The sequence below is a fragment of the Vulpes lagopus genome, chromosome 7 (assembly GCF_018345385.1).
Source record: "Vulpes lagopus strain Blue_001 chromosome 7, ASM1834538v1, whole genome shotgun sequence".
Classification (NCBI taxonomy): Eukaryota; Metazoa; Chordata; class Mammalia; order Carnivora; family Canidae; genus Vulpes; species Vulpes lagopus.
This window is the reverse complement of record NC_054830.1, coordinates 77,048,146-77,067,939: the sequence shown is the minus strand read 5'-3', so window position 1 is coordinate 77,067,939 and position 19,794 is coordinate 77,048,146. Positions and strand designations below refer to the sequence as shown.

At 53.5% G+C, this 19,794-nt stretch overlaps 1 protein-coding gene across 1 annotated transcript in view; it reads right to left on the bottom strand.

Moving 5' to 3' along the window:
- Window positions 1-18,428, bottom strand: part of GABBR2 (gamma-aminobutyric acid type B receptor subunit 2) — a 348,859-nt gene extending 330,431 nt beyond the window's left edge. The window contains exon 1 of the mRNA XM_041763142.1: window positions 17,976-18,428. Coding sequence (XP_041619076.1) covers window positions 17,976-18,299 — 324 coding nt within the window. The 5' untranslated portion in view covers window positions 18,300-18,428. The remainder of the gene's footprint in view (window positions 1-17,975) is intronic.
- Window positions 18,429-19,794: the final 1,366 nt, after the last annotated feature.

The window sequence follows — 19,794 nt, the reverse complement described above, 5'->3', positions numbered from 1 at the left end:
CCTGGGGTATATTGTACAGCTCCAAACAAGAAGAGCTGGCCTGGACAAAGCAAATCACTGCAGCCAGAAGAGGGACCAGTGTTGTCTTCTAAAATATTATCTATTCCAGATGTCTCCTAGCTGAGCTTTTCCCCAAGTTCAGAATATAAGGGCTTGTGGCACTGTTGTGTTCTTCCTAACACTATTACATCAAGTCTGATTATTTATACCATACAAAGATCTGAAAGCCCTTAAACTGGCTTCTTGTACGCATCCAAACCACAACGAAAAAAATCTTTTCAGGATATATTTATTAGTTTGCTCTGGTGGGCTCTAAATCTCCTGACATCCTGACTTCTAGCTTACACAGGATAGATGAATCCAACTGCCTACCCTTCTGCCCTGAAAAGCAAATTCTGACTTAAAAAGAAGAATAGATAGTTCAATCTTTACATCCACTGCCCTATTTCTTTCCCCAAACCTAAAGGACCTATTTTAGTCTCCATTATTTTCACAACGCTGCTTTTTCTGTAACTTTCATGATTTCCTTCTTCATGAGTTCAGACAACTGCCACTGTAGGGCTCTCTCATGAAAACACTTAACAATCCTAGATATGCCTATCTTGGCTTTTCTCAAGGGCTTTCCAGTGCCATTATCTGATTGAAGCATAGAATCCCCCTGGGAGGGTAGTCAGAGCAAGTGCCCTCTCCATTTTACAGATAAAGAAACCAAGGCTCAGAGATCCTGGTTCCCTTAGAAAGACCCCAGGATCCACCTTTCCAACATCCTAAATTCGGAACACATCTCCTCCCTTCCTTTCAGTTCCCCCAAGCCATTTCAACTCCCTTTCTCCAAACACTCAGAATGGAGTCGCTTTGGTAAAAATCCAATTGAGTCTTCATACATCAACTTCTTTATCAGTGGATGTGAGAAAAGCACTTTATTGCTCTGCTCAGAACCTCTTCCATCCAAATGGGCTTTAGGAATGGCGCTTCACTGGTCAGAGAAGTGATCTGTGGTTGGCTGCAAAAGGACTGGAACCTGGCAGGTCTCAAAAGGAGCACCTAATCCTCGCCAGGCATCCTGACAAAGTCAGAGACAGGTCCCCCAGCACCAGCACAGTGTGTAGCACAGCCCATGTTCAAAGGAGAAACCTCTGCAGCCAGATTGGCTTGCCCATCACCCTGACAGGCCAGGGACTGTCAGCGCCCGTCCCCTGCCCTCAGACCGCACGGCCAGGCCTGCCAACCTGGCTTCTGGCTGCTGAGCTTCTACGACTATTATTCCAGCACGGCTCACTGCTACTCTGTTTCCCTTCATCAAGAAAACCATTAAGAGAAACGTAAAGCTGAGTGCATCTATTAGGTCCACCTACAGACCCAACTCAGAGTGAGATCTGAAATCACTCCTGGGCCCTCTTCAGGCCCTGAGTCATTTTTTCAATTGTTAAAATTAGAATGGTCTCATGGCAGACCTCTGAATCTAAGTGCTGTCAAACAAGGCTGGGTCCTGTTCCCATTCAGTGTTCTCAGGCATCGGTGGTGCTTGCAGCTCCAGCTGGGGCTTTTGGGGATACTTCCTCTGCTCCTCGCCTTCTGGCCACCTACCCAGCAGGTACCTAAATCCCTGCCAGGCAGGTGGAAACACCGCCTGGGGGGAGGGGGTTACGGGTCTGTCCCAGGCCCTACTGCTGGAAGTGACCAGGCCAAGATCTAACTCCAAATCTGCCCGATGCACCTTCCTTCCCCCGCACCCTAGTGTTCGTGATGCCCCGGGAGATGACCTTGCCCAGCTCCCAAGTGACATGGCAGTGTGTCCTTCAGCTTTCACCAACAGGAAGCCTCTTCGCTGACAGCAAATATCAGAAGCCAGGACCCTGCAGGAGGCTCTCAGAGAGCACTGATTGATTTTAAAACATGCTTTCCGACACTACAGGCCCAAAGATGCTTGCATTGCCAGGTCTCCCAGGTCCCTTTCCCCCAGAGTCTCTCGTGGTAGGTCACCTATGTGCCTGCCACATCTGAATGGCTCAACATCAACCCTTCAAAGTTCCGCCTCCCTCCTCCAACAGGCAGCTCTCCCATATCTTCCACCAGTGTCCTTCAAGGCCAGCTTCAAGGTCAGCGGCTCTGCGAAGCCCTCCCAGGTTGTAGAGCTGTACCAGTGAGAATCCATCTCCCCCTCCTCATGCGCCCGTACCCCTCACTGGTGCCTCCTCAAAGAGGATGTACAAATCAGCCTCATATCCTTTATTCCAGGTGACAAACACTTTGTGGCACTTCCTTCGTATGAGCCAGTGGTTGAAGTCTTTGGCAAACTTTAACTGAGTTCGGTTGTAAACTATCTTGTGGAGTAGGTACTATTGTCACTCCTTCATACAGACAAGAACACTGGGGCATGGGAAATGAAGTGGTTTGCCCCAAATTAACACAGCTAGTCAGCGGGGGCCAGGCGGTCTTCCTCCAGAATCTGTGCTTGCTCGTAAGCACTCCACTAGGGTCACTTGCTTGCATGAGTTGCCTACAATGTCCTGTATACCCTCTAAGGGCAGGGATCACATCTAAGTCCTGTCCAGGTCCCCACAGCCTGGCATGAGGCAGGGCCTCTGTGCTAGCTCCTCAATGGAGCTCAGGGTCCAGCATGAGGTCACTTTTCCCGTGTGGCCAGCTGACAGCGGCACACAGTACCGATGCTGGTCCAAATTTCCAGCCACTCTGAGCGCCTGCCTTCCTCCTGTGGGCAGCCACCTCTGGCAGTCCTTTCTAAGATGCTTAAGAGGATGAAATAGGAAGCACTTTGTCATCCGTGAAGCCGATAGCATCTCTACACACGCCTCACCAGCTACAACTGTTCCACCCTCTCCAGGGCTTGATCGAAAGGCCCTGGGGAACAGCCACGATGGATGACTCCCCCAGCTTCTGGCTGGATCCCAGTAAACCCAGTCAAGAATGCAGGACTCCAGATCCTTCCATATGGCTAGACTGGAGTGTGAGGGGCTGCTAAGGGGTAGTGCCAAGGGCACTGGGCTTAGAGTCTAGCAGACTTAGTAAGTGTCCTCTTACTGCCTCACATGGGCTCATCATTCTGAGCCTCAGTTTCCCCATCTATATAAGTGGAGCTAACAGGATTTCTCTTACCAGGTTGTTACCAGATGATCGCATTTGAAAGAAACAGTACACTCTAGCACCGCCCAAGATATGTAATTCTCGTTGTTTTGGTTTTTTAAAAGATATTATTTATTTATTCATGAGAGACAGAGAGAGAGGCAGAGACACAGGCAGAGGGAGAAGCAGGCTCCCTGAGAGGACCCCAGGATGACGACCTGGGCCAACGGCAAACGCTCAACCACTGAGCCACCCAGGTGCCCTTATTGTTTTAATTGTTGAAAGAATATCTACTAAATAAGATTACTATAAGACCTAAATTAGAAACCAAGTGCACTTCTCCCTTTACCAGACTGGGGTACAAATAGTGCATATTTCTCTGAACGTTCAAAGATGAGAGGCAACAGTGCTCTCGGGACCCTGGGGTAGCCCGTGCTGTACCCCTCAGGGTGTCCCGGAGACTGCCACGGCAGCCACAGAGGCCAGGCGTTTCCACTGAAACCAGGGCAGGATCCTGTCCCCTGAGGGGGTCAACCCTGGGATAGGGGAGTGCCAGAGGCTGTGCCAGGGCCTAGATGGAAACTGGGGGCTGCTGTTCTCAACACTGAGCACCTTCAGTTTGCATTTAACCACACAGCCACAGTCCCAAGGGAGGAGGGATTCCAGCATCGGCTCCTCCAGAGCACACTGCCCTCAACACCCCACACCCCCACTCCAAGCAAACGTCCCCCTGGGAGCTCTTTTGGCCCCTTCCTGCAGCGGACCCTGCTCAGGGCTCTGGCACTCCTCAGCCGCTCTACCAGTGTCAAGCCCCAGGGAGAGAGAGTCAGTCTCATTCCTCTGGCTTCCAGAGGCCCCTGTGTCCTTCAGACAGTACCCTCGAAGCTTCCTAACGGAAGGGCTTCTAGAATGTCATCTGAATACACAGCCAGCCCTTCCTCCAGTGGGAGCCACATCCCTGCCACCCCTAGAATGTCATCTGAATACACAGCCAGCGCTTCCTCCAGTGGGAGCCACATCCCTGCCACCCCCAACTGTAAGCCCTTGGCTTTCTCAGTGTGCAGTGAAGGCCATCTGAGGGACTCAAGCCACAACACAACAGAGGGCCTCACCCTTGGAAGCCAGAACCACAGCCCCTCTCAGAGGCCAGTCCCATGACTCTCTGCCCTGACCATTCACCAGGACACAGGTGTGTCACATTCCCACTGGGTCCTCACTCTGTAGAACACTCACTAGGCAGCAGATCCACAAACTTCTATTTAGTCCCCAAAACAACGCTGGTTATCTGCTAAAAACCTCTACATCACACATCAGAGAAGGGAGGCTCAAGAAAGGGGCCACCCAAGGTCACCCAGCAGGGCCCTGGGTTGGACCTGGCCTCTCTGGCTGAAAGACCAAGCTCTTTCTGAGCCACTTCGCCTTCCTGGGTGCACATGTGAAAGCATGCAGCACAGTGCCAGCGCACGGTGGGACCTCAATAAGGATGTGTCACTTGGTTTTCACCACCATGGAGCCACAAGACTAAAATCAGGGCCAAGCGAGGCTGTTGCTCCCAGAGGATCGTGAGGAGCTGGAGCAACAGCGATCGGTGGTCTAAAGACCCTGCTTTCATAAGAACCTATAGGATGTGGGCAGCCCGGGTGGCTCAGCGGTTTAGCGCCGCCTTCCGCCCGGGGCGTGATCCTGAAGACCTGGGATCGGGTCCCACGTCAGGTTTCCTGCATGAAGCCTGCTTCCCCCTCTGCCTTTGTCTCTGCCTCTCTCTCTACTCTCTGTGTATTCTCATGAATAAATAAAATTTTTTTAAAAAAGAATCTATAGGATTTGGTAGCTGGGGGCTACTGGGACCCCCAAGTCACACTCATCTCCACACTGTCTAGCCCAGGACTCTTGAGGTACAAACCAAATACCTGTACACCTGCTGGGGAGAGCCAAGGCTCCTCTGGAGAAAATACATACTATTAGCGCAGCACATTGGGCATCCCAGCCACCCAGTCCTGCATGCTGCCAATTGGCCAGATCTGCCATTTCGGATCTCAAGGTGGTGTGCCAGGCTTCACCCCAGCCTCCAAATTTGCAATGCCCTCCCTCATTGGAGAGCTGGGCCCCCACTGCTGGATTGAACCCCAAGTCACTTCTTACAGCAGACACCCTCGCTCACTCTCACACCCCCAAATTTCTACCCCACATCTACCCTTGTTAGATAGTTTGGCTGTGGATGGTCTTGGGTCTGACACGTGTCAAAGATGGGTGGCTGGATTTCTGATGACCAACGACATCTGACAGTTGAGAGGAAGACGTGTTAACTACCTCTTGTTCTAGACACTTCTGTAAGAGCACCAGCAAGGGCCAGAAAACCTCAGCGCCCTCTGTATATCCGCTCGCACACTGTTATAATCTAATACTATGCCTTCCTTCTTTATTACGAAGTTGAATGAATCACCCGTGTGAACAACATCTCAATGTCTTTTATAAAGATGTTATTGGAAACAGCCAAAGGCCCTGAGAGAACAACCCAGAATTAATTACTCTTTGTGCTTAGTTTCAGGCGTATCGTATATCTGTACCTCTTTACAACTTTTGTAAACACTTTCACATTTATCTGTTTCTCTTCGCCTCCCTTTCCTCATTCTCTTCCCCCTGCCCCCATCAATGATCTCTACAATAACTCCATGGAGAAACAGGGCAGGCATCATTATTATCCCCATTTTATAGATGATAAAACTTAGGTATAGAAAAGCTGAATGACTAGTTCAAGGTCCTCCACCACTGAGTATCAGAGACGGGCCATCTGTGTGGAGTGCAGAGCTCTTCCCACTGACCTGCCCTGCCCTCTAAGCTAAAAGCTTTGTCCTGAGCCTAAAGGTAAATATCATCACATAGGAACACCAGGATGTTTCTCTCTTGCCTTCAACTGCGGTATTCAATTGAAGCAATCCATTCCTCATAGATGCCTGATAACATCTTCTCCCTCTGCTCCATTTAGAGGTGTGGTTGTATTTTATCCAAAAGTGTTATATTTTACATTGTTTAGCACCAAACGTTTCTCATGCAAGAAACGTTTGCTAAGCACTTACAATGTGCCAGGGGCCATCCTAGGTGCTTGGACACAAAGGCCTTCATCCACTTACAGACATTACCAAGTGCCTGCAGGCTCTGTGCTGGGCACTGGCACATGGCAGGTGCCAAACATATGACATGCTGGTCTCCGTGGGCTGGCCCAGCTTTCAGCCAGCTGAGGCGATGGACAATAGCTAGCAGTGACAACACAGAGCTATGAGGGCCTCACCAGGAACAGCAGCCTGGCCCCAAGGGCCAGGGAAGTTCACCACTGAGCTCTCACTATGTGTCAAATCATCCCAGGAATGAATGGTGTTGGAAACAACGACAGAGAATACCCATCGGGTGAGGCTTACACACAGATCACACTTTTTCATGGGCTTCAGACATACTTCCCCCGCAAATGCGATGACATAGCATTTTACATGTTCACATACATCATAATAAAATGACAGTAAAATTTAGTGAGCACCTACTCATGTGCCCTGTGTGCTCAGTACTTTACATGAATGTTCTATATCAACCTTCAAAAGAACCTCCCGAGACAGTGGCATCCCCATTCCACAGAGGACAACCCGAGGCTCAGCAAGTGGGGGGGGTGGGGAGGCTGGGTTGAGAGGCAGCACACGCATATGCATTGTCTGATTCCTACCTTTACAGTCTTTCCACAGTGCCCAGCTGACTCCTCGACACTGCATGGGCACTGGAAAACACACTGCAAGACATTATAAACATGTAGATAGCCTCAGAACGCTTCAGCTCTCAACCATTCACCCCCTAAATATCTACCAAGCACAAACTGTGTGCCAGGAACTGTGCTGGGCTCAGTGGGGAGCTAACACCTAGCTATTCCTGCACTTACGAGCTCATGGTCCCCCACAGGAACACAGAAGATCAAGAGGGATCAAAGAGTCCAACAAACGTCAAACTGCAATTGTGGAAAGCCCTAGAAAGGAAGGGTTTGTGGTTCTCAGAGAAAACAATTCTTCCCAATCAGAGAGGACAGACAAAGCCCTCTTGAGCTGCTATCTAACAGAGGTGGCAAAAGCGTTCCAGACAGTGGAAAATCTTGTGCAAAGGCCCTGTGCGAGGTGAGGGGGGGAGGGGAAGCACTCACCTGAGAAACTGCAAGGACCGTGTGTGTCTCGGCCCAGAGTAGGAAGGGAGAGCATGCAGCACCAAAGCTGGGGAGCGGGAAGGGCAGACTCTCAGGGCCTCTAGGCCACCACAAAAAGTTCCTACCCCCAGATCAAGGGTGAGACCCTGCAGGGTGTCAGGCAGGGAGGCCACCTGATTGAGTGCTGGGTCAGTGGTCCTAACAGTCCTCTGCACCTGGGGGACAGCCCCTGCCCCCACCCCTGGCCTGTCCCCTCACCCTTCTCATGCTGCGAGGCAATGATGACAGGCCACCTTGCTGCATGCCTTCAAGAGCACGGCTGTTGTGGGTTCATCTCCACATACCCCATAACCAGCCCCAGGCCTGGCACTGAGCTACAAGTACAAAGGAAGCAGCACAGCTGCCTTCGAGGTAATCCAGGAGAGACACATACAGACACAAACACTGACACCCCAAGGAAACACCACAGGAGGTGACAAGCTCCGCAGGTGCAAGGGGAGCAGAAAGTGGGTCTGTGTGAGCCAGGTGTGTAGACAGACGTGCTAAAAGTGAGGAGAGAGTGCGGCGCTGGCTGCGTGTGACTGAGTGGGTGGACAGGGAAATGGGGCTGCGTTAGAGGGAGAGACGAGCGGCTCCGTGAAGTTCACAAAATAAAATAAAAAAAGCATCAGCTACTGACAACACATGCCCCTATGGGAGGAAGGTAAGACAGGACAAGAGGATGCCACTCACCGGGTGCTTATGCACAGGACGTCAAAGTCAAACCGTCCAGATTAAAATCCCAACTCACCACCTGGGTGACCATCATGTCACGTGACCCTGCCAAGCCTCACCTGCAAACCGCGGGCTCTGATGGCACCTACCCCACCAGGCTGTTGAGAGGATTACATGAGTGAACCCTGCAGAAACGTCCTGCAAAAGCCACACGGACCACCCCGGGCTGAGCCTGGGATACAGATAAGTTCTAGCTGCTGCTGTGGTCTCGTCTCCTTCACCTGCGCACTTGCAACTCAACATTTCCATTCCCTTTCCCTTCTTCTTTAACAAGATGAGGAGCTCTCCAAGGGCTTTCTGTTTCAGGGATTCACAGAGTCCTGCAAGGAGCTCAGAGGGTTCCCTCGGGCCACTGTGTGACAGAGGAGCCAATTCTATCAAAGTCAAGGCCCTCTGGGCCAGCCTAGGTGGGAGCTCTGAGGAGCCTAGGTGTATGCCCTGGAGTGGGCTTCCAGGTCCCTGCCTGCCAGTGAAATCCCTGAAACAATTCTGGGCATTCTCAGAAAAGCTTCAGTGAACGGGTAGTTCTAGAAACAAAGTGATTTGGATAATATAGTGATTATTATAAGGGTGGCTGTTGCTTTCAAAATCAGTTCCCTCTGAACAAAGTCAAGTGGATCATAAGCAGAGTGTGAAAATATCGTTTTCTCTCTGCCACCTCCTGACCCTGCGCCATGAGAGCAGCAATAATGCATCACTCCACAAAGTCTTTCTTTGGCTAGATTTTATCTGAATGGTGACTGATGATGTCCTTGCCAAGTGGCAGGAGAGGGGTCTGCTTCAGCCAGCAGCTGTGGAACGTGGGCACTGATGAAGACAGATGAATCCATTTACTCAGTACTTTGGATCTACCACTAATTTTCTAGATGACAATGACACTTCATCCTTCCAGCAATGTAGACTGTTCAAAAAGACTGGAAAAGTAGAAAATTGCAAAAGAATTCCCCAACTGGCCCCAAAAGGTGTCACAAGGTTCATGCTCCTTAGTCAAGCAAGAATGCTCAGATGCCCCAAGCTCAGCTCATAACTGATTTACTCTTATTTTGCATATGATTCCAATAACCTTGGTTATCTGATTTGGGGTCCAGACCAAAACCAGATCAGGGAGATGGTCACCTCTAGGCTGAGTCTACCCAGTTCCTGGGTCAGTCTGGACCATGGAAGGATAAAGAGCAGAAGCTTCCAGCCCAGGAGCAGGGAGCATGGGCTAAGTCTTGCCATTCAGAGGATCCCCAGGGACCTCTTCATTCACTATACCCAGACCTGCCACTAGACCACCTGGCTCACCAAGGCTGATGACTTGGCTCCATTCTGGCAATTTCTACCAGGACCGGAGCCCAGTCCAGCCTCTGTTGGCTCTCATGTTCCCTGGAGGTGGGAATGGGATATCACAACCTGATTCCTACACCCACCAACTGCTGGCTTAGAGGACTGTTCCAATAAACCGATCTAAAACCGTAACAGTTCGCAGATGCTGGAAAGAATTTATTTCCTAGGTTTTAACGTATCTTGGAAGATGCCGTGTATGTTCGTCGGGGAAGAGAAGAATGACACCAGCTTTGCACATAATCTTCTATTGGAACACCCGACAAGTAACCTTTTCCCTTTGTGCTCCACAATTATAGGGACCCCAAAAGTACCAAATAGGAAGAACCCACACGAACAACTGAAGAGCAAGCAGGAAGCTCACCCCACTTGTCTTGGCATACAGAACATCTCCTCGATTTATTAAAACTATGCCCATTAATCCTCTTAGAACCAGAGAGCCGGATTCCAAGCTTTTAGATATATTTGTTTGTTCAAGAAATACCCATTGAGCTCCTGCTCTGTGCCTGGCCCTGAGATAGTGCCTAGAGGACCACAAGGGAGCCAGACACACTCAGCACCTGCTCTCACAATGCTTACAACAGAGCAGAGATCCTCAAGCCATGCTGCAATTCTCAGAGAGAAGCAGGGACTTCCCCGTGGTCTTAACAACTAATCTAGCACCAGAACCCAGACCGCCAACCCCAGGTGGGGCTCACACTCCCATGGTTCCAGCCTGGTACACCTGCTTGTTCCTAGAAAGGTACAGAGACAAAGGCATCTCACCAGCCTCCCTGGGCAGCGTTACATAAGCATAGAGAATAAGAATGAAATAAAGGAGCAAATGGATACAGATGTTCATCGGGTGAACTACGTCACTTAATTTTCTGACCTTCCTACAATCAAAATAAATAATCAAAAAAGCTAGCAACAAGGAGCCACTTACATTCACAACCAAACATAGGGACTGACCAAACAGGTGCCTCCAGAAGAGGGTCACCTTCCCCGGCACCCTCCTCTGACCCCTACCACGGTTGGCTCACACTATGTGCGAGGGTTTCTGTCTTCCTGTTTTGTCCACCTGTTTAGACTGTGAGCTCCTCGAGGGCAATTTTCATGTCCTGTCCACTTCTGTGTCAGAGCCTAGACGGGGCCTGATAGAAAGTTCTATCAATGAGGGTACGTCCCACTAGGGAACTGAGGCAGAAGCAGGTTGCGTCTGCAGCAGCCACGTAGGTGGGCGGGTCAGATCTCCTCTGCAGGCAGGACCTACAGGAGGAGGGGGGTCAGCGGATGGCCTTCGCTGCAGTTTCAAACCTGCCACCATATTTAATTCTGCTAAGGACACAAGCTCCCAGGCAGCCTGTGGTCAGTGACTGAGTTGGGCAGGGATTCTACTGTCTGGCTCTTTCGGTCCCAGGCAGGACGTCTCTATGGGCAGACTTTGCTCCAGAGCAGTCCACTGCCTGGCCCAGACTTGCTGAGCCTCTTCCTACCCATCTCTCCTTCCCCCTCCTTTCACAGCTATCATCAGCACAGTGTCATGGGCTGAGCGTCTCCCCACCTCCTCCTGTATCATTCACAGGCATCACCCCCCAGAGCTCTTGTACTTCTAAAACCATCTTGGCATTTACTTCCTGAAGAACCCAGAACAAGTCCACATGGCATCCACATGCTCCCCTACCCTCCTCGGAAGTTAGCTTGACCCATGACTATTTCCAGTCAATGGAATATGAGTAGAAATAATGCATGAGTCACTTCCAAGTAAAGATCGTTAAAAATCCAGTATGCCTTCCCCAGGGAGTCCTCCCCACTCCCATCTTCTTGAGGTCACAAGATGGGAGAGTCACACCCAAAGTCTGCCTGGATCCTTATGTTCCCACTTAGAGGAGAGCCAGTCAGGAGGAGCACTTCTGACACATTCTGGACTTTGGACAACAGATAAATAAATTTTATTATTTAGGCACCAGAGATTGCGGGAATTGTTTGTCAATGCAGCAGGGCCTCGTTCACCCTGACTGACAAGACATGTATCCTACGCACGTATGTGTTTAGCACCTCTGCTTTCATGGCTCTCTTACCCTTCAGACTTGCTCACTGACCTGCTGAGACCATAAATATCTGCATGAAGAGGCTGATGTTACCCTGTGTCCTTGAGAGGGTAGGCCAAACACAGGAAGAAGCCCCCGTCAAAGACAGAGTTAACGAGTTAAACTCTTAGCCCAATACCTAGTGCTAAACAGGCCCTAGCATGTTATTCCACCCACCGCCCCCATGGGCAGCTGGTGAGGTCTGGGGAATGGGCTGGGGGCCACCATGGCCAAGGGCACGTGCCCTCACACTGAGAAGCATGGGGTTGATTTCATCTACAGCCTGTCCGTCAACTTAATCCTGATAGGTGGGATCACCTAAATCCCGTGGTAATGGGGGTGGGGGTGAAGACCCCAGAGAGATGATCTGGACAAACTGGTGGGATGCTAATTCAGAAAGGAGACTGGAATTTGCTCGCTCACAGTGCAGTTCAGCAGACGCTCACTCCCTGATACCCTGCCCTCACGGACCTAAAGTCTGGTGGGAGAGAAAGAGAGCAATATGCTAGGATCCATGGCAGAAGGGAAGATGTGCTGCTGGGGTCCCCTTCCTCCAGCACCCCTCTCGGCAACATGGTGTTGGCGGACAAGAGTACAGATAACACCACTTTCCATTTGCATCCTGTTGTGAGGTTCCACATCCAAGATATTTATTCCTTATTACAACCCTGTGAGGTCAGCATAATGGTCCCCATACAGGACAAGAATAATGACAATGGTGACAATATAGCGGCGAATATTTACTGGGCACTCCCAGTGTACCAAGCACTGACTTGATTACTTGACCAGGGAAGTCTCATTTTGTTAGCCCCACTTTACAGATGACGAAACGGAGGCAAAGCGCATTGCCCCGGGTCACCAAGCAGGTAAGTGGTACCCAACAGGGAACCACTGGTCTCCTGACATACTGAGGAGCTCATCTTGGGGAGCGGAAGGGTCTGGAGAGGGCGTATGCCATTCTGGGCCCACCTCACCTCCACTGGGCACTCTCTCCTCGTGCCCCCACCATGCAGTGCCTGGACTCGGTGACTCTTGCCTGCCAGATCCACCCCCTGCGTCCCCCGTGGGGCCCTCTCTGTTGCCCGTCCCGCCCCGTCCGGTCTCAGCAATGCCCATTCTCCTGCACATCCTCTCCCACAGCCTCTCCACCTCTGTTCAAGCCTCAGCATCTGTCCTTCAACTGCTGGAGTAGCTTCCTGGCTTCTCAGTCTCCAGGCTCATCAGTCTGCCACCTAGGCTCTGCATTCCCACTGGCCCTGATCATATCACAGCCACGTTCAAACCCGCCACCCACACACGGCTCCTCATGGTTCCAGAATAAAGTCCAACCTTCTCTGCATGTGATTCAAGGCCTTCCACACCCACCAACAGACTACCTACCCCTCCACAAGCCCTGCACTCCGGAGAAAACCTAACAAGTCATGCTCCCCAAACACACCTCACACTTTGTCTCCTCCACCCTTTGATCTTGGGGCCCCTTCCTGGGATTCAACCTCCATCTCCCTGAGTCCCTGCTTCTCTGTGTCAACATGATATTGGCCCTTTCAGGCCCATTTTGTTTTCTCTCCTCCAGGAGGCCTCTCCTGACCTAGATATGATCTCTTTCTCTTAATGCCTGTGCCATCCCTGGTCTCTTTCTTGAATGCAGCATCTCCCAAGGGCCTGTCTTTGTGGATATCTGTGAGCAGACGCTCCTGGCATCCACACCTTCAACAGCCTCAGACGTCCTTCGACCATCGACCTCTTCCTCACTCTCTACTCATGTGGTTGGGCAGGGCTGACCTCCCTGCCCTCTCCCTCCGTGAAAGGCTGGCTGATGTCCCAGACCACCAGTGTCACGTGATGGGCTCAGGGGGTGGACACATGACCCAATTCAAGCCAACAAGAGCTGAGTTTGGGACTTCTGCTGCAACATTTGGGAAAGAAACACTCTTCTTACTGGAGTTTCTAAACTGGGAGTGTGTAAATTTGCAGCTGGTAGGGGCCATCTGTGCTACCACATGGGTAGAGCCTGCCTGTGAGTGAAGCCAAACAGAGGAAATGAGAGCCAAGAGACAGAGAGAGACATTTTTTAAGATATCCTTTCAGTCCCTGGATTCAGCCATGCCTGAAGACAACCCACTCCAGGATTTTTCAGGCACATGGCCCAGTTAAAGTGGGGTTTCTATCACTTAGAGTGAGTCCTAAGCAATACACTTCCTAAGGGCCAGGTACCATGCTGGGCAGTAGGGCTATAACCACAGAGAAGAGGTAACCTGACCCTAAAAGGGCTCACTCTCTTTCTTTTTACCTCTAAGAAGAGCTGTATTGAAACAGAATTCATATATCACAATATTCATTCTTTCAAAGTATATGATTCTACAGTTCTTGAATATTCAGAGAACCGTGCAGTCATCACCACAATCACTTCTATCTTAACTTGAAAACGGCAAATAGGTGCTTGCCCTGTTTTCCTCCATGCACCAGCTCCTCCCTCAAACCCAAGGCTGGGTTTTATCCCCTTCTGCAGTACCAGTAACTGTAGTCAGTATTCAATTAATGCCTGCTGAGTTGTACTCAGACATCCTTGAAAAGCTCAGCCTCCATCCACCAGTTGTTTGGACCCTTTCTAAAGCACAGTGAATGAGAGGACAGATATTTGGCAAAGGTGCCCAAGGAAAGAACTTGCTCGTCTATCACCATGTCTTCTCTGGATTTTCTCAGCTAGATCCTTGCATCAGGGTAGACTTCCTGAAAGGTGCACACCTAGAATGTGCTTCTTTGGCTCCCTGAACTTTCCCTAAGTTTGTCACATAACAATTTAAGTAGGAACAAGTGGGAAAACAAATAAATCCAACAAGAGGGAAATGACTTGATATTTATGGTACACCCCCCAGGACAGAATAGTATATGGCCACTCAAAATCATTTTTGCAATTGAGGACATGGGGAAGTACTCATAATGTTAATTTAATGAAACAAAGTATAAAAGGGCAAATAGAGTAAGATCTCAAGTACATAATATAGTAAAAACTGGCAACTAGAAGGGAATACTGCTAATTATTAGGTGTAATTATCTTTGTATAGGTGGATTGTGAGCAATTATTATTTTTCTTCATGCTTCTCCCTAATTTTCCATTTTTCTAAAATGAAAAGTACTTTAATCAAGTTAGAAAGGCCAACATTATTTCTTAACTCACCCCTTAGCTATTATTTAATTTTCTTAATGTGGCTACCAAAGAATGAGAGACAGCCATGTGAAGAACATTCTGAATCTCCTGCAAAACTTGCTTAAAAAGGCACTGTCCTTCAGGGTTTTTTAATCAAACATGTAAGTAGTTTCTTTTAGTAATTCTAAAACTAAATTTGGTAATTTAGTAAGTAATTAAGTAATCACCATTTTTACCTTTTTACCTTGACTGCCAGGAAGCTCAGACCTAAAATGTAATATGCACAATGGCAATAACCCAGCTTCTTGGTAATAGTAACTTTCATGCTTCTATGTGGTTTCTGATGTTTCTTTTTATTTGTATATTCAGTTCCTTGCTTGTGTTTTTATATACTCAACTCTACTTTGGAGTACATAAAAAAGTATTTGTTGAAATGATTCTATCTACAGCAGAGAAAAGAGGTCCTAAGTAGCAGATGCTCTGTTGGGATGTTTCATTTTTATAAACACAGGCACAGAGTGGGCTTTGAACATTCTATTGCTATTCTAATTACAGTAGGAGGGTCAACCTAGAGAAATTTGAGCAGGAAGCTCCTTTATTGAGGGAGGCTCTCCCACTGATCAGATTAACCCATTATTTGGTAAATCTTCATCTCTTTGAAGGCTGTGTGGACCAAGGTCCACCCTGGCTGCCCATAGCCTCTGGCCATTGACTGACAGTAAATGTCAGCAAAGCCAGCCAAAACCTATTCACCACATCCATCCTGTGTTCAAGTCTACAGACAACAAGTGACACGGCCAGGAAGTGATTAGTGAGTACACACAATCCGCAAAGATGGCCCATCTGAATAAAACAGGCCCCAGACGCTCTAACACAGGCCCCAGACACCCTCCGGATCACTGTGGATCTTGCTGCAATTACCCACACCAGTCATTCCTTTACTTCGGCTCAGCAAAAAATACCTCTACTATGGGGATAGACCACTTGAAAAAAATCAAGTATTATATCACCTGGGTGTTCTCCCAAACATGACACCTCATGGCAGGAGATAACATATGTATTTGATTGTAAGCCAGAGTTCCTTTTTTCTGGCGATAACTTCACTGACCCTTTAGGAGACTTCAAAAGTGAGATCAACAAAATCAGCAGGCTTAATATTTAGCTGTGACCATTTTATCACACCTAAAGCTGCAAGGTCTTACTCGTGGATCCGTACCGGAGGAAAACGAAGGAAGGGAGGCAGGAAACATTTCTTTGGTGCTTCCAGCATGCCAGACGGAGCCCTGGCTGCCGGGCCTGCCAGCTCACGGCATTCTCCACTCGGGCCTGCTATCCCCGTGAGCACCACATCACCACCCTACTGAGTACATGCAACAGCCCTACTCTCCCAGATTTGAGAATCTAGGCTGAGATAGATTCAATAACCCCACTCAAGGTCACCCATGGGGAAGATAACTGGTGTCTGAGCAGAACCCAGGGCCGATCCACCCATGCTCTGTGCCCCTTCACATGGATGGAGATGTTTCTCTGTTTGCATGACACTGAGATTACCCCGTGCCCTCCTTCCTACTGCTTCCTGCAGATCCCCCACCACCAGCGGAGGAGCCTTATCCTCCGGACTCAGGGCCTCTCACTCAGAGAGTCATCAAGACACACTTGAAAAATAAATGTAAAAGCTTCAACCCACACCCTGAAACCAAGCACCCAACCCTTTGCTGCCACAATCAAGCTAATGTGAAATCTCTTTCAGGGAAGCTTTCTAAAGGGAATAAATTGATGATGAAAACATTATGCAGTTGACAACATTTAGTGATGATGCAAGCAGGGCTGCCCTATCTACAAATGTTTCTGCCTCCAAAGAACTGGCTCTCTCCCGTCCCTTCCGAAAGAATCTGTATGGAGGCAACAGGGAAATCGTGCCCACAGGACATGCCTCCTTAGCACAGAGGTGCGCTGCGCATCTATGCGTGCCAGACAAGTACCCCGGAGAACTTGAAAGGCTCGGGCAAAGATGAAGGCGACGAGAATGTCATTCAGAAAGAATTCCCCAGCCCGGTTAGCTCTGCTCAGCCACCCAGATTGCATCCTCGCAGGGCAGAGGCAGCCTGCGCGCACCGCCACCAACTGCCACCCGTTCCTTCACCTTTTATTTACAGGGCAGAGCAGGCTGGTTCATCCGCGAAGGGGGGAGGTGGGGAATAAGATGCAATCCACATTTCTGCTCTTTCTCAGAGGACAAAAAAAAGGGGGGGGGAGGCAGGCAGAGAAGGAGGCAGAGCCCCAGGCTGCACGGGCAGCGCCGCCTCCTCTCTGAGGGGGGGAGGAGGAGAGGCACCTGGGCTGGAGCAGAAGCTCCCCAGGAGCTCGGGGAGGACGGGGTCAGACCGAGCGCGCGGCCGGGCTGGCGCGGCGGGGAAGGCGCCGGCGGAGCGCACCGCACGGGAAATCACTGCCCCCTTCAGGCCGCGCCTCGGACGCCTGGGCCGGAGCGTGGGGGCCCCCTCGGTCCGGGGAAACTCGCACACGCGACCCGGCGCGGCCGGCGATCGCTCGCCCGGGCCGCCTCGGCGCACCCCTGCAGCCGTGCGGGCGGCGGGTGTCAGGTCCGCGCGGGGGCCTCAGCCCGAACCGGCCGCGGGCGCGACGAGGGGGCTCGGGACGCGCAGCCCTGGGCGCCGCGGCTCCTCGGAGCAGGAGGCCGGGAGGGCCAGCCCGCCGCCGCGCTCCGAGTCCGCGCTTCAAGTCTGCGCCCGGGGCACGCACACCGCGGCGGCGCGGCCGGGCACCTCCGCGCGTCCGCAGCCAGACCAGCTCCGGGCGCTCCCCGAGCAGCGGACCCGAGGGGGGAGTCTCCCCACGAACCCGCTCCGGCCGCAGGCGGCAGCCTTTCCCGGCCGGCGGCCCCTCACCTGCCCGCGCGCACCACGCGCCCGGCCCTCCTGCGCGCTCCGGCCCCTGGCGCCCCGCGCCCTCCGGACCTCCTAGCGCGGCCGGGCTCTCCCGGGAGCCCGCGGGCAGGCCACGGCCTCCCCAGCCCCGGGTGGCCCGGTCTGCAGCCAAGGCGCCGTTCCTCCCACCCGCAGCCCACAGCCCCGCCGGCGGGACCCGGCCAGGGGCGACCCCGGCCGGCCTTCTGGAGGGTCCGGTCCCCGCCGTCCACACTCCTCCTGTGGCCACGGAAGCCCCGTCCTCCATCCGCCACCGCACCCCCCTCCCCAGCACGCACATTCAGGCATAGGATCCCAGGGGGGGAGATGCTCAGCAAAGCTGGGTACCAGCTGTGCCAGCCGAGCCCGGAGGGACCCCGGGGTGGGCCCTGGGCGCCGGGCTTGCCTCCGAGGGCGCTCCCTCGCCCACCGCCCCGCGCGGCCCCGACGGCGCGGGCGCCGCCGCTCACCTCGGTGTCGTAGAGCCGCAGGTCCAGGAAGTAGGGGCGCAGGAGCGACTCGTTGCGGATCTGCTCGATGGCCAGTTCCACGGCGGGGAGCACGCCGCGCCCGATGCTGCCCTTGGCCACCTCCTTGGTGAGCGGCATGAGGCCCATGATGGAGAGCGGCGGGCTGCTGGGCGGCGGCCGGGGGGCACCCCGCGCCCAGCCCCAGGCCCCGGGCGCCAGCGGCAGCAGCAGCGGCAGCAGCAGGAGCAGCAGCGGGCGCGCGGGCGGCGGCGGCGGCGGCGGCGGCGGCGGCCCGGGCTGCCCGGAGCTCCGCGGGGAAGCCATGCCGCGCCGCGGGCTGCGGGCGCCGGCTCACTCGGCCCGCATGGCCTGGCCCGGCCCGCCGCCCCGCGCCAAGCTCTCCCCGCGGCGCCCGCGCAATGGCGCCGGCCCCGGCCCCGGCCCCGGCCCCGGCCCCGGCCCCCGCTCCGGCTCGGGCTCCGGCTCCTGCTCGCCTCCGAACGGCCGCGGCGGCGGCGGCGGCGGCGGCGCCCGTGACGGATCAATCACGCCGGGAAGGGGTGGGAGCGAGCGGAGTGCGGGAGGCGGGGAGGCGGGAGGCGGGGAGCCGGAGAGCAAACGCGGAGAGGGGGGCCGGCGTCTTCGCGCGCGCCTCGCCCCGGCGCGGCCACCCCGAAGCAGGCCGCCCCCGCCCGGCCGCCCGCGTGCGCGCTCCGAGCCGCTCTCCCGCCGGGAGCTGCTCCGCGGCCGCCCCTGGAGCCCGGCCGGGGAGCGCGGGCGGCAGGAAACGCGGGAGGCGAAGGCGAGGCTGCTCGGCGGCGGCTCGAGCCGCCTCCGGGGACGGGGACGGGGACGGGGACGGGGACGGGGACGGGCCGTGCGCGCCGGGGGAGGGGGAGGGGAGGGGAGGGGAGGCGCTGGCGCAGGGCGGCCGCGGGGAGGGAGGGCCGCCTCCCCGGCACGCGCACACACGCGCCCCCTCCGCAGACCGCGGGGCACCTGCGCGCCCGGGGCCGGGGTCGGGCGGTGCGGACTGCGCGCTGGCACACGCAGGGGCGGCCGCCGCTCCGCCGAGCCGGGAAGGTCTGGGGCGAGCGCGCCACGGAGGAGTCCCAGAGGCACCTGCAGCCCTGCGCTCCTCCGCCCCGCGCGGGTGTCCGGGAGGCCCGCGCTGAGCCCGAGGGGGCGCCCCAAGCTGCCGCCGGCGCTCGAGCGTTCCTTGCTGCTCGGTGTCCGGAGCTTAGGGCCTTGACTGAGAGCCCCCCACCCCCACTTTCCCCGCCGGACTGAGAGAAAGAAGCCGTCCTCTGCCAGCCGCAGAGGAGACCGGGGTCCCCACCTTGCGCGTGCTACCGCCCCCTCCAGGCATTTGACCTCCCCGCGTCCCCACTCCCCGAGGGCTCCGCCCTGCAGGTCCCCTCTGGGTGGGAGCTCCCCCCAGCGCAGATCCGCTTCCCCTGGCTTGGCCCTCTCTTGGCCGGGTCGCGCGGGCTGCGCTGGCCAACCTTAGGCAGAGCCGTCCTGTGTGATCTGACCTAGGCCCCTCCATGCTTGAAGAATGGAAATTGTGGGTCATTAAGATATAAAATCCCAAGGGGTGACTAATGAGGGGAGACCGCAGGACATCAAATGAGAAAGCATCCTTGTGCTTGAGCCAACCGTTTTGGGCCACATCCACGGCCTTGCCACAAGGATGGAAGTTTAACCTTCATCACCGAACATTTACTATATGCCTTATAATGTCATCCTCACAACAGCCCAGTGAACTAAGCGCTGGGTTTGTCATCCTCACTTTACAGGTGAATACCTCAGAGAGGTT